Here is a 14016-nt window from a genome sequence, read left to right on the forward strand (position 1 = left end):
GACAAACAACGTCTTCTACAGTCGCTTGAAATGCTGTTCTACACTACATCACCTTACGCTAGATGGTAGAAGATTCCAAACACTTCTGGAATCCAAGCTTGTCATCGCTGGTCGACTGCCTGGCATGGTTGGTGTGGTCCACGCATATGAGGAAGCCACGATCCGACCGTCAGCCGTGATAAAGGGGAAGACAGGTTCTTGAATGATCTAGTAGCTAACGAGGGTTCCCTGTTCGTGTACTTTGAGCTAGTCAATCAAACTGTTCGAAATGTAAGGGAGCCTATTGATAAGCTAAGATTGATGCCGCAACCGCTGTTCCTAACGTTCTGACATCGTTGTTGGCCCGGATGTTCACTATATAATAGATACCTCGAGAACACCGGTATTCAGTGCCTTTGGCTTGATGACCTTGTACTGGGTCTCGATGATAATAGGCAAAGAAGGAGGCCGTTTTGCAGTATTCGTCTTCTCGCCTACCCCTGTGGCCGTGGTCTTGTTCCCCTTTCCCCTCCTCTTTCTCAATGATTTCGAGTGTGAGCTTACTCATATCGAGGCCACGTAGGGGCTAGATGTGTGGTGTGAACTAAGCTTGTATTCTCCATCTGTCTGTATAGCTATGTGTTTTGTGCCTTGCCTGTGGCTGCGGATGTGGCTAGCCGCAGCTCACATCAGTAAGATGCCGCTCAGATGGGGGGGGGGGGGGTCCAAGATGTGTATGTAGGAGGTTGGATTGCTAGCTAGGATTGTTGTGGCACGAGGCCCATATGTACATCCCATCCGAGACCCCTCGGAGCTTCCAAATTGGTCCAGTGGGTCTCACCCACCCACAACATCGAGGATCGCAATGGAACTTTGTCTCAAGTCATCCCCAGGCATCACTCTGTATATATTCAGTGTAGACTACATGAAAGATGACCACTTCTGACCGAGATTTGCGTCCCGATTTCTCTTTATTGCTCTCAACGTGCGTCAAACAGAAGCTTTCTGGCCACTGAATTAGTTGTAAACAACGAAACGAAAAGCACTGTCGAATCTGCAAAATACCTCGAGAAGTCACACTGATGACAGAAACTGCTAACGTTGTGGCTCACTACAAATACCAGCGTTTTGGAACGGAGCATTCGCGGCATTAGTCGCGCAATCGTATGCCTTGAGAAGTAAAGAGATTCGTTTCATAGTGGAAGGATATTTTCCGTCGCAAGGTCCATATTCATTCACAAGTACCACGCCTCAGATTAGACCTTCAAGCAGGGTTCTCACCCTTCCGGATCAAATACACGTCCAGCCTCGTGGTCAGTACCATTTCCCGAGTTATACCGAGTTGCCTGTCGCATGATCCGGCCTCATAGAAGCTATCAACGGGGGAATCTCATAGCAAGATGATGCAACTCCACAAGGAAGCCGCTCTACTGGCCTCTTCCAACCTTGCGCCTTCTTGTCGACCTTTGTGTCCCTCAGCAACATATCAGAATCTTCCAAGGTCCATTTTGGTCAGTACAGTATCGCCAAAAGGTCATTCCTGTAGAATGATGTGAGCTCTCGTTAGCCTCGAAGAGAGCCCTTGTTCTTTCCTCGGTTTTAAGCTCTACCTCCTGGTACTCTAATTCCAGTTAAGCCACACGAAGGATTTCGGAAATCTTTCTTTAGGATCGCTAGAGACCCGTAGTGCGTACCCTTACTGTTGATAAAACCATAGCGGTTGATGCCGGAGCGGCTCATGTGTAAATTCAATAGCGGGCAAAAACGGGAGGTTGAAGGGAACAGAAAGCGGTGCAAAAACTTCCACAGCCTGGAATCGAAGACATAAAGTTTCGCCTTGAAGATACGAAGTCACTAGTGCATCAATCAAGCCACGAAGTTCGTTGAGGTTGATGATCTGACGAATTGTGTCTGCCACAAAACTCAAATGATCGTGGTCACAATGGTGTCAACCGGTCTCCATCATCGACAGCCTCTTACCTTGAAAGCCACGAACCGTCTGGCTGTATGGAAGCGAAGAAAGATATATGTCCCGCAGATCCCTGTCCCGTCGAAATGCCTCTGACAGCCTTTCTCTACCATAGTCATGTTCCGCTCGGGATGCCTTGATCTGTCCTATGATGTAACATTCATATATGGTCCTTCAAAACTGAAGCTTTGCTTGTGGATAGGTAGCAAATGGAATTTTAGAGCCTTGACGGCCTTGCTCCGCTAAGCACCGCCCTGGAAACTCCTTTGAAAAGGCTGAATCTGGGAAAGCAACCTTGTGGACTTCTCAACGAATTTTCTATTCCAAAGCTTGAACCTGCTTCTTCCCACCAATGTATATAAACTCATCTTCTGCCAGACTTTTCCCTCTTTCCTTGCTTCTTCTGTCAACTTCTCACATCTGTGATTTCATCAATCTTGTAGACCATATTTTACAACAAACTCTCAAGATGAAAAGCATCACCTTCCTGGCCGGCATCCTGCTGGTCTCCGTCGGCCCCTCCCTCATCAACGCTGATACCATTCGGGGTCCGCGTCCGACAACCACAGCCGTGGCCGAGGACTCCTCCCTCTCGAATCTCCCCCCTATGTTAATCCTCGAGATCATCAACATGGAGAAGAAGAGGAAGGGAAAGGGGAACAAGACCACGACCGCAGTAGTAAGCGAGAAGACCAACCCGGCAAAACGCCCCCCTTCTCTACCAATCATCATCGAGACACACCACGAGATCATCAAGCCAAAGGCACCCAAGACCGCTGCTCTCAAGAGAGATGCTCCTCAGCCTACTGCCCCCCTTCAGGCGCGCGAGCAGCGAAGCGGTGAGGCGGATGAAAATGTCGAGTCCTCCTCCCTCTGCACGCATAATAAGTGCCCCAAGGAGATGGAGGTCACCCGCACCCTCGAGCCTAGACAGCAACAGGAGACGGACGACGCCGAGCCCTCCGCTGACGAGGATGACGCCGACTCCTACAGAGACTGTCCCAAGAGGCGCTCGCGCAAGGCCAAAATCGCGAGTATGGAGGCTACCAAGACCCTCGAGCCCAGACAGCTGGTCGTAGAGACTGCCGCCGCCGAGCCCTCTACCGGCGAAGACGTCGATTCCTACCTCTGTACACACGAAGACTGCCCTCATAAGTTTGCGCGTCTGGTGAAGCCGCGGGCCGCGAAGACCCTCGAGCCCAGGCAGCCGGCTGTGGAGACTGACTCTGCCGAGCCCTCCGCGGACAAGTACGCCGATTCTTCCCTCTGCACGCACGGAGAATGTCCTCATGAGCTTGGACGCCTGGTCAAGCCGTGGGCCAGCAAGACTCTTGAGCCCAGGCAGCTGTACGTGCCGACTAGCACTGCCGAGCCTTCTGCGGACGAAGAGGAGGAGACGGAGGAGAAGGATGATGAGTACTACGCCATGCCGCCCCCTCGCACCCGTCGCTTGAGGTGCAAGGGCAGACACAGCAGAACCGCTTCCAGCACGGCGACTCCTACTTCTTCCACCACTTCATCGACCACCTCGTCAGCCACCTCGTCCAGCACCGGCACCGTTACTGTCACCGTGACGCCGACTGCCACCACCAGCTCGAGCTCCTCTTCTTCCACCAGCACTTCCTCCTCCTCCTCATCCTCCTCCACTTCCACCAACGCACCCGATGGCGCTGTTACGCGCACCACCACGATCACCGTGACCGCGGACCCGACCTACACCCCGACTTACATCCTGAAGCCGTACCCGACGACCTTCCGCAAGGTCAGGGCTTAAACGCGGTTCTGTTGGAGTGTCAAATATGGGTGTTCGTTTGTTTGTTCCCTAGGTGTAATGAAGCCTAGGTTCATGAGGAAACTTATGGTGTATCCGGAGGTTTGTTTACCAGCTTTCCAGCTGGCGCAGTCTATTCGGCCTTAAGTACGCTTAGTGAGTGAGGTCATGGTGAATTCAAGTATCGTTTAGTAAGCTCGAGTCTTGTCCATACCGTGAGCATTTGGTGTGATCATGTATTATCTATTTTGATTGAAGATGCCCGTCTTTGCTTCCACATCATCAACCCCACGACCTTACGACCAAAGCTTCCGAATCAAATACTCAACCGCCTCAGCGCGGTACGTGTCCGGCTGAACATGAACCAAGTCGGTAACGTTGACATCGAACCCCATAATCTCGGGGTTCTCAACATCATACCGCGGCCACTTCACGCCCGTCGCCCCAGCATTCGCATTCGGATCCCCCTTGGTGATAAACCCAACCCACATCCGCGACATAATCTCCGCCAGCGCCTTGAACGTCTCGGGCTTCCCCTCAAACGGATTCACCGCCACCGCCGTCTCGTACCCCAACCCGCCCGTGTTGTTAAACACAAACGCAACCTCCTGGAAGTGGTTCACCCCCTCCGCGGGCGTCATGCCGTTGACGAGCACGTTGAAATTATACGAATACACGCTCTGATTCCCCCTCGGTCCAGCCCAATTGCGCGCAAAGAACCGCCGGGGACCATGCTGCGCGCGATCGCCCGCAAACGCATTCACGCGCTTCCACATGGCGCCGAAATTCGCCTGCGCACCGCTCGGTCGGCCCCGCAGCGTCGCCGGCGTGCCGAGGCGCGGGATATCCGGGTACAGCGCCGAGAGCACCTCGATCGTGAGATTACCCGCCCCGCCGGAGCGGAGGTAGGCCTGCCATTGCGCCGTGGTGTTGACGCCCTTGACGCCAAACTGCGTGCCCTCGTCCGAGTTGGCGCCGATCAGCAGCGGCACGCGCGTGAACTTGCCCTCGTTGACGAGCTCGTGACGCGGCGCCTCGAGGAACTCGCCGTCGACGACGCCCGTGAAGGCCGGGTTCGTGGTCGTGGTGTTGAGCACGTCGCTCAAGGTCCAGGCCGGGACGCTACGAAGGCAGGAGAGCGTATCGGACGCTGCGGAGCAGTTTGTCTTATTGACGATGGTGTCGTAGTAATCCTGCCACGTGGCCGCAGACGAAGACGCCTCCAACTCGCCAAAGTCGGTCCCGAGACCGGTGCCGCTCTGCAGGATCGCGGCGCGATAGAGCCCTTCGTCCCGCCCCCCGTAGGCCAGCATCTGCGACGCCACGCTTCGGGAGCCGGCGCTCTCGCTCCACAAGGTAACGTGCGTCGGGTCGCCCCCGAACGCGGCAATATTCTCACGGACCCAGTGCAACGCCAGGCGCTGGTCGCGGAAGCCGAGGTTGCCCGCGCCCTCGGCCTTGATCTCGTCGCTCCACAAAAAGCCCCAGGCGTGGAGGCGGTAGTTGATGCTGGCGGCGACGAAGGGGGAGCCCATGCGGACTCCCTGCTCGACGATGAAGGAGAGGTTGTAGCGCGGGTCGGCGCTGCCGCCGTTGGTGAGGCCGCCTCCGTGGATCCAGACCGCGACAGGGAGCTTTGCGTCCGCGGCGACGCCGTGAGGCCGGACGACGTTGATGGTTAGACAGTCTTCTGATACGTGGTTGCCGAGGACCCAGGTGTCGCTTCCGTAGCCGAAGCAGAGCGGGGAGTACTCCGTCGCGTTGCGCGTGCCGTCCCAGGAGGAGTTCAGGGGTTGCGGGACGCGGAAGCGGAGGTTGTCGACGGGGGGTTGGGCGTACGGCATGCCGAGGAAGAAGTCTTGGTCGTGGGGCTCGTTGTAGACGCCATAGTAGGAGCCGTTCTTGAGGTCGACGTTGGGGACGGTGCCGGTGGTGGTGTTTGCCGGGACGGCCTGTCTCGGTACCAGTGCGGACACCGTGGCGCAGGCCGTGGAGAGGGTGGCGAGCAGGTTGAGTCGGGTCATGTTGTCGTCGTCCGGGAGCTAAGCTGTGGTGACCGACGATGTCTTGACGAGCATACGCTGCAGCTGTCGTCCCGTCAGGTCACCAAGGAGCAGGGCAGCTCTCGGCCATTATGTACTTGAGCCATGGACTGCGGGACCGGGAGAAGGTCGGACATTGGACCTCTGCTTTGTTCTCCATGCTGCGAGATGAAGTCCACCATGGCTCGACCCCTCGAGGACGATGATCCCGGCGTCATGCCACGAGACCAATGCCGGCCGGGGGTGGCAGGGGATGGCCTCCAGGCTAGTGTAGTGGACTACGTCACTTTGTCAAGAGAAAGACGAAGTCCGAAGCGGTCGTTTACCGTGGTATTGAAGCTGTGAATGCCAAGGCCCGTGGTCGGTAAGGTCAAGAAGAAAAAAATCAGTAGCTTATTTGTCGTTGATGGGTACAGAGTAACATGGCATGACAGGTCCGATCCAATGGGCTGGGTTGGCCTACCCCGCAGACGCAAACGCTCCGCAAGAATCGGCCCTACCCTGGCACTTGGGGAGCATTGTGGAGGGATTTGGGGTTGGGTGGTGTGGGGGAGAATTAGAGAAGTTTTGACAAGACTCGTGAGGAACGGTTCAGGATGTTGGGTGCGGTCAACTCCCGAGGGGACCATGGATACCAGACGAACGGGTTGCGATGCCGGGACGGTGTTTGGCTTTGTTTAACATTCGAGTTCCGAGTCGCCCATTTCCACATGCCGAACATGCAGAAGTCGCGTTGTGATGCTGTGTAATTCTACATTGAGGGAACACTCTGCTGGTGGCTCGATTCACTAGGCTAAAGTCCAGCAAAATCGATTCTGATGAATAGTCTTGTCAGTGCTAGCTTGGCTCCTCGAGTCAAGTCTATCAAGACTTTGAGCCGAAGAAGTACTCGACTAAGCTATCTACCTAGGGTATGCATAGCCTAGGTGCCAGGCTGGAGCCACAGCATTTCTCCGCGTTTCTCCGCCTCCTCGTCGTGGAGAATCCGGCAGTCAAATTTGGCCCCCGACGTCCCGACAGATTGTCTCTAGTTGGCGACCAAAAGGGACAGTTGCTGACTTGGGGTTAATGGGCAACTTCTATTTCAACAACTGTTCATAGTAAATTGATCACTGGGTATTAGTCTTACTCTTCTAGAATGTAGACTAAGGAAAATAGAAAATCGTAATGGAAGAAACCAAACTTGGTCGGCTCGTCGGGTCGGCTAACACCAAACCCCGTACTGTGTCATTCACCGTTGATTTGATCTAATTACACCGTTCCGACACACACCGAGAAAAGCGGGACCCAGGCACTCACCGAACCAAAAAACCAACGACGTCATGCCGTCCGCTCCGAGACCACGGCCCCGAAAACTCGGCACCAGTGCTGACGACAAGGGGGTCCGAATCTCGAATCCTTCCGGCCACCATTCAACGTCCTCCCACTCCGACCCAGTCACAACGGAAAATCCTAATCTTCAACGTCCGGTAGACCCTTGAATTCCCAGGCCTCAAACTGACCTCGACGACTGTATTACAAATCTCAAATCCCGAGCCTCTGTAAATCTCTCATTCCTCACCTCTGAACCCCTCACTCACAACAACCACAGAACAAAACATCGCACTCTCACCTCATTCATCACCCACAATCCAATCATCCACACCCACCTCCCCAAGAGGAAACCCTCTCCAAAAAAAAAAAATGCCTCCAAAAACCCCCAAGCCAAACGGCACCTTCACCTACTGCGTCGGCTCCAACCCGCCCTTCACCCCCGAAGAATACGCAAGCGACCCGACCCGCCGCCAGCGCGCCCTCGACCACCTGGCCAAGAACGACCTCTACGCCGCCACCGTCGTCACCTTCAACCTCCCCGAGCGCGACACCTACGTCTACCACGCCATGACGGCCGTCCGCCTCGCCGAGGTCCAGCGCGTCGTCAGCATGGGCGGCGTCAACGGGTTGCATGCGTGGTATCGCGACGAGGAGGGGAAGCCGGTATGTTTGAGCGGTCTCTGTTGTCGATTGTCTTTTATGCTCTGCATATTTCCTTACTTTCCCTACTTCAAGATATCAGTCTCCTATTGTGTCAGCTCGGTCTTCTCGTACACACCCCCCCATCCCCCCCCCCCCCCTTTATCACGTCTCCGACAGGTCTCTCCTCTAACTCCCAACATCTTTATGTCACCCATCATGTCATGCTCGGCCATCACTCCTTCTCGCATTTATCTTAACCCTCACTCCCTAATTGTCTCTCTCAACCCCCCCCCCCCCCCCCCCCCCCCCCCCCCCCCCCCCCCCCCCCCCCCCCCCCCCCCCCCCCCCCCCCCCCCCCCCCCACCCCCCCCCCCCCCCCCCCCCCCCCCCCCCCCCCCACCCCCCCCCCCCACCCCCCCCCCCCCCCCCCCCCCCCTTCTCCTTATCACCAGTTTCCATGAGCCTCCACCACCAGCCCTCTCCCTCATCATCAGCCATCACCAACCCTCTCCTTCCACCTCATATAGAACATCAGAAGACTAACATCACCAGCTCGACCCCCCACCCCAAGCAGACATCCAATCCTACATCCAAATCTTCTCCCCAAAAACCTCAACCCCACAAGCCCTAAAATCCCACCTCGCAAACGCCAAAAAGTCCTCCCTCCGCTCCCTCTCCGCCTCCCACCTCCTCGCGCACCGCTACATCCACCCGTCCCTCCCGCACCTCAACGCGATCCCCAAGTGCAAAAACCCAACCGCATCCCTCCCCCCAAACCCCTCCCTCGACTTCTGGTCCTGGTCCGCCCTCTCCCTCCAATACCTCGGCCCCCTCCCCAACCTCCCCCTCCAATCCCACCACGCCCTCCCGATCCTAATGCACCACTTCGGCTGCGCCACGCCCTCCCACGAAGCCCTCTCCGTCCTCCGCCTCCTCGCCGGCCCCCGGCCCATAGCGGACATCGGTTCCGGAAACGGCTACTGGACGCACATGCTCCGCCTCTACAACCTCACAGTCTACCCCGTCGACAACCTCCAATCGGAGTGGCGCACGAACTGGATCGCCGACACCATCCCCTCCGACGGCGTCTCGTTCCTCAAGTCCCGCGCGGGGGGGAGAGACATGGTGATGCTGCTGGTCTACCCCGTCGTAGGCGGCTCCGTGGCGGGCGGCGCGGAGGGGAGTTTCACGCGCGGGCTGGTGGAGGCCTACGAGGGCGACACCATCGCCGTCGTGGGCACGCAGAACGGGAACGGGTATACCGGCTTCCGGGGGATGACGATGGCGGAGTACATGGCGAAAGAACAGCCCGAGTGGGTGAGGGTCGTGCAGATTCCGCTGCCGAGTTTCGCGGGGAAAGACGAGGCGTTGTTTGTTTTTCAGAGAGGGGAGAGGGCGCCGCCTAGGGACGAGGCTTTGGGGAAAGAGGCCGAGGGGGGCAAGGATGCGTAGACGTAGAAAAATGAGAGAGTACTCAACAGACAATTTGACATCTCATACCAACATCATTCACAGTAGACAGTAGACGGACGGTAAACCGAAAGAAGTGATTCTTAACTACCAAAATTCTATAAGTCCCTTTCATTCCCATTGCCCTCCGAGATAAAAACAGTCCAAATGAAAACACACCATCCACGAAGAAAATTCCTCATCATCCGACTTTGTGCCATCCGCACTTCCCAAAAATGCCCGCCGGGAAACAAGCATATCCTTACCAGCAAGTACGCTCTCCGACGCCTCTCAGAATCGGGAAAAGAACAAACAAGACGAGGAAAAGAATCGAACCGTGGAAAAGGAAGAAAGCGGTAAGCGAAACCCCCTTCTACCTTGGGAAGAGAAAAAAAAAAATGTACCGAGAAGTAGGAGAGAGGCAGTCGAAAAAGCGTCGCAGACTCCATTCCACTCCATCCGCCTTTCATACTCAGAAATGATCAACAGACTGACAAAAATCAACAGACTGATGCGTCGTGAGAGGAAAAAAAAAAAAGAGTAGAAAGCCTCCTCATGTCTTGTCGTAGGGGTCCAAGGCGTCGTAGCAAAGCCCGTATACTCTTCGCTGTGTCAAGGAACGGAAATTTTTTGCGTGACAAGATGCTTCTTTTTCTGACCAAAACAGCGTCCTCCCACCCCTTCAGGAAAAGTAAAAGAAAATCGGTCATCCATCGTAGAGAAGAAAAGTTTTGTTTTTTGTCATCGTCAAGTCGTCAACCTAGGAAATCCATCTACCCTCTTTTGCAAGTAGGGTGTTACTTTTTACGTCATTTCCTGGTCCTAGCCTCTCTTTTATAAACTTGTCGTAGTGTCGGGCACGTTATGATACAAAATGGGCACCCTTTTTTTGTTGCGTGTAGCTGTGTGCGGTGTGCGATGTGTGTGTGGTCGTGAGACGTCGGTATTAACAATGCGCGAAAACGAGATTGAAAGGCACTGGAAACGTTTTGACGGGCGGGCATGGTGACTTTCGCTTTGATGATGCTGAATGTTGGGGTCCATGGCGAAAAAAAGAATGCAGTTATGTGCGTAGTGAGAAACCCACAATAGTAAACGTATAGTCGCGAGGTCGAGTAGATGAGTAAATGCTTTTTACGAGTCCAACATCGAAAGACGTTTACTCATCAGCCTCTCCCTTTCTCATTCTCTCGTTCCACTTCCGCTTGCCGACACGCGTCTCAAAGTGAGGAACGAGCGTCTTGACATCCTGCATGATGGATTCAATGGCAGTACGGGTCTTGTTGCGGTAGCAGTCCACTATAACTCATGTCAGCCCGATCTCTGTTTCGTACTCGACACGGAAAAACTTACGAGCTCTCTGGAGGAAGACTGTCCGTCCCGCAAAAACTCTGCTCTGCAGCCAGGCCATGCGGTATCCGAGGTCGTTGAGTCGGACCTCCTTGCCTCGGACACTCTTCCTCATGCGGGGAATGGCGACCTCGCCTTCGGTGTTCTCGCCAATCGGAACCTTGACCATGGACTTGCTGTTTCCACGGCCTCGGCGGGAGCTACGGCCCTCGGTGTCTTCAACACCATCGTCCTCCTCATCGGCATCCTCCTGGAAGAACTTGGTGCCGGTGGCAGACGGCGGCGGGCTCTGCATCTCGCGTGGGAAGTACGACCGCGGGAAGACGGAAGCGCCCTTGCGGAAGGAGTCGGGAATTTCCTTGGTATCGACACCGTCGAGCGTGACTCTGACACGCAGACGCGAACCGCGGACATTGTCCTCGACGAGAATGAACTTACGCTTCTTGGCCTCGGGGATGTTAGGGAACAAATCCTCGGGCTCGCCGTTGTCGCTGCGGCTGTGGCGACGGGCAGAAATGGCGCCGGCATGGGAGCTGCTGCCCATGTGCGGCATCGAGCCGGAGCTGGATGCCGGGTAGCCTCCGTGACCGCCGTAGCTTCCGGAAAAGACCTGCGACTGTCTGACGTCGCCGCCCTCCTGGCCAGCGGGGGCCTGGTGGTGGTGATGGTGTTCGTCCATGTATTCGCCATCGCCTATTTCAAGACAGCAAATGTCAGTCAACGTTACAATGAAGAAAGATTGGAAACTGGTTTCGGGAGGACGTATGCAGACGAGCGGAGTGTGGGAGGGGTAAACATGTTTGATCGACAACCCTGACAACACAAGCCAACGGCAACGCGAAACGCTCAAGACGACAAAGGGAGGATCGGGATGGGTTTGTTGCTTTTTTTTTTCCCTGGAGGTACAAGAGTGGCATAAGAGTAGGTCTTTGGGACAGGCAGGACGATTTTCTCTTTTACGAGAAAAAAAGCCCCCCTCTTTCATCCAAAGCCATGCTATTGGGACGCAGAAGGATTGGGGATGGAATGCCAAAAACGCTAAGCAATGCGACTTTTTGCCGATGTCTCTTCTAAGAGGCATCGCATCTTGTTGCCCGACAAACTCGGGTCAGGTGACTAACGACAGCAACAGCAGCAACTGCGTGCAGCGCAACTATGGTAATGTACAGATCTGTGCCGTAGAGAAAAGGAAATCCCTCTCGACCCGCGGCGAGCTTTGCTGTATCGTGGTGGCAAGTTGCTTTGATGCGGCCGAAAAAGCCCGGCGCTATACAACAGGAGGAGCGCAAGGAAAATGACAAAAAAGTGCAACGAACCCATTCCCGAGACGTCTGACCAACTAGCAGAGTAATAATGTAATAAAGGCACAGAGGTAAAAAATTTGTATGTGTTTGGTGGTGATGAAGCTCGTGTCCGCTCTAGGATCACGGCCGACAAGACTTGGTGATGATGAAAAGGGGGGAAAGGTATCACATAATCAACGATCTTTGGGGGTTGTGCCGGGCAGTGGTGTGTATGTGCGATGCAACGACAATCAACAACAAACAACGACTGGGCTCGCAAACGCTGCAGATGCGGAGGGCTTCTTTAATCACATCTGGTGAAACATACCGACTTCATCCCCTCCACCCGGAGCGTTGGTGTGCGGCATATGACCCATGTTCATTCCAGGCATCTTGGCTGATGCACCCGCGGGGCCCATGCCACCAGCACCTTGAGCCATCCCTGGCGGACTGGGGCCGCCCATGTGAGCAGGGTGAGGGCCGCCCTGAACCGATTTCCGGGTGTTCATCTTGGCCATTCGGCGCACTCTTCGGCTTCGGAGCCGGGGGTCTTGGTTGCTGTTGCGCCAGCTGTCCACGGCGCGCTGGATAAGACCTCTCTTGCCGCGCAGAGGAGGGTTCAGCTGAGCAAGAGCCCATCCGACCGTATTGCACTCGGTCTCGTATACTTGGCGATTGCCGCGGTATTGGTCCTTGGGGCAACAGGCTCTGGGGTAAACGCAGTTCTCCGTCTTGAATTCGGCCGAGAGCTCGTCCGTGTTGACCGACTCAACATCGCAGCGGATGGTGTACTCCATCTTGACACGGTCGCGAGAGTACTCAAACGCGATCCATTGAACACCGTTCTGGTCTTGTCTTACAACCAAAGGCGTAGTGGCCGGAATGGGTCCAGGCGCCGCATTGGGGTTGACACCGCCAGGAGTCGATCCTGTGGGGGTGTTGAGAGCAGCGCCGTTCTGAGGGTGCTGCTGGTGTTGCATGGGAGTCGTCTGAGGCTTCTGGAGCTGCAGCGGCACCTGGGGCTCTGTCTTCATCTGGCCGCGGGGGCTGTTGGTCATCTGGGCCTGGTGTTGTTGCGCCTGGTGCTGGGGCATGTGTTGCTGCTGCTGCTGGGACTGCGCAGACATCATCATGTTGGGCTGCGAAGACATGGACTGGTGGGTCTGGGCCTGGTGTTGCGCGTAGGGAGACTGTTGGGGTTGCGCCTGCATCGACGGGTAGTGGGCTTGCGGCGTCTGGTAGTACATGTGCTGCTGGAGAGGTTGAGACGGCGGCTTGCCGTAGATGCTTCTGTGCTGGTCATGTTGGGAAGGCGAGGCTACCGACGCGGGCGAGTTCGACTGCGGTGCGTGGTAGGACATGGGAGGGTAAGGTGGTCTCGGCATTTGGGCGGCGGCCATCATGTCGGATTGGTCTGCTATCCAGTGGTCAACGGTTATGAACTTTTGAAGCTGTCTCGAGGGAGCAAGTTGTCGCGAGAGAAGAGAAAAGGCAGCAAAAGACGCGTCTTTTTCTCAGTGTCTGGCGCGTCTTTTGCGCGCGTCTCTCTTGTGGCAGGCGCAGACACATAGACACACGCAGAGCAAGGTAAGGATAGCAAAAGAAAGAAGGAAAACTCACCAGCGGATGTGTATCCGCTTGTCGCGCCTGGGGTGCTGTAGGGACTCGGATGCGCGTAGTAGGGAAGTCCGTCCTGGGAGTGCTGCTGCTGGGCGTTGGAGGGCTGGCTCTGCTGCTGCTGGTAGGCGGGAGCAATTGGGTGTCCGGCGGAGGCGTAGGAGGGATGCTGCTGCGACTGGGCCTGGGGATGATGCTGTTGATGAACAACGCTCGAGGGTCGAGGATGTTGCTGGTGCTGCTGCAGATGTTGCTGCTGCTGCTGTGTAGGTGCGTGACCCTGGGGCTGATGGTGGGGGTGATGCTGCATAGAGAAAAGACCCATTAGTCCCTCGTCCAAGAAACGCTTCGACGTATTAAGTTGACTGGTGACAAGCAAGAAGGAGGAAAAAACAAAGTGAGGCAAGGCAAGGCGCGGCGCGTCTGTATTTTTATTTTTTGCACCTTGACACTGTCAGGGGACTGGGGGCATCCAGGTGCAGGCAGGTGCGTGTGGTGAGAAGTGGTTCCTTGCTGCCCCTAGGAGTCCTGGGAGTCGACGAGGGTCAGGCGGGTGAGGCGTGCTAGACCCAGTTCGGGACCCCTTTCTGATAAAAGAAA

General features: G+C 55.7%; 5 protein-coding genes across 5 annotated transcripts; 2 read left to right on the forward strand and 3 right to left on the reverse strand.

Moving 5' to 3' along the window:
• Positions 1-48: 48 nt before the first annotated feature.
• On the reverse strand, positions 49-876 carry CTAM01_09353 (uncharacterized protein; the record flags this gene model as incomplete). Its single annotated transcript, XM_060525372.1, has 4 exons — positions 49-207; positions 370-479; positions 550-565; positions 829-876. 4 exons carry the CDS (start codon positions 874-876, stop codon positions 49-51), a joined length of 333 nt encoding a protein of 110 aa, XP_060380077.1.
• Positions 877-2417: 1541 nt separating this feature from the next.
• CTAM01_09354 (uncharacterized protein) lies at positions 2418-3722 on the forward strand (the record flags this gene model as incomplete). The annotated part of the gene is made up of 1 exon (XM_060525373.1): positions 2418-3722. The coding sequence occupies one exon, from the start codon at positions 2418-2420 to the stop codon at positions 3720-3722; it is 1305 nt and encodes a 434-aa protein (XP_060380078.1).
• A 293-nt stretch (positions 3723-4015) lies between these two features.
• Positions 4016-5743, reverse strand: CTAM01_09355 (carboxylesterase; the record flags this gene model as incomplete). Its single annotated transcript, XM_060525374.1, has 1 exon — positions 4016-5743. One exon carries the CDS (start codon positions 5741-5743, stop codon positions 4016-4018), a length of 1728 nt encoding a protein of 575 aa, XP_060380079.1.
• A 1340-nt stretch (positions 5744-7083) lies between these two features.
• Positions 7084-9169, forward strand: CTAM01_09356 (uncharacterized protein; the record flags this gene model as incomplete). Its single annotated transcript, XM_060525375.1, has 3 exons — positions 7084-7225; positions 7353-7738; positions 8270-9169. The coding sequence occupies 3 exons, from the start codon at positions 7084-7086 to the stop codon at positions 9167-9169; spliced, it is 1428 nt and encodes a 475-aa protein (XP_060380080.1).
• Positions 9170-10325: 1156 nt separating this feature from the next.
• On the reverse strand, positions 10326-13741 carry CTAM01_09357 (uncharacterized protein; the record flags this gene model as incomplete). The annotated part of the gene is made up of 4 exons (XM_060525376.1): positions 10326-10465; positions 10520-11209; positions 12128-13213; positions 13420-13741. The coding sequence occupies 4 exons, from the start codon at positions 13739-13741 to the stop codon at positions 10326-10328; spliced, it is 2238 nt and encodes a 745-aa protein (XP_060380081.1).
• Positions 13742-14016: the final 275 nt, after the last annotated feature.

The sequence above is a fragment of the Colletotrichum tamarilloi genome (genome assembly GCF_030869305.1).
Source record: "Colletotrichum tamarilloi strain Tom-12 chromosome Unknown Scaffold_36.1, whole genome shotgun sequence".
NCBI lineage: Eukaryota > Fungi > Ascomycota > Sordariomycetes > Glomerellales > Glomerellaceae > Colletotrichum > Colletotrichum tamarilloi.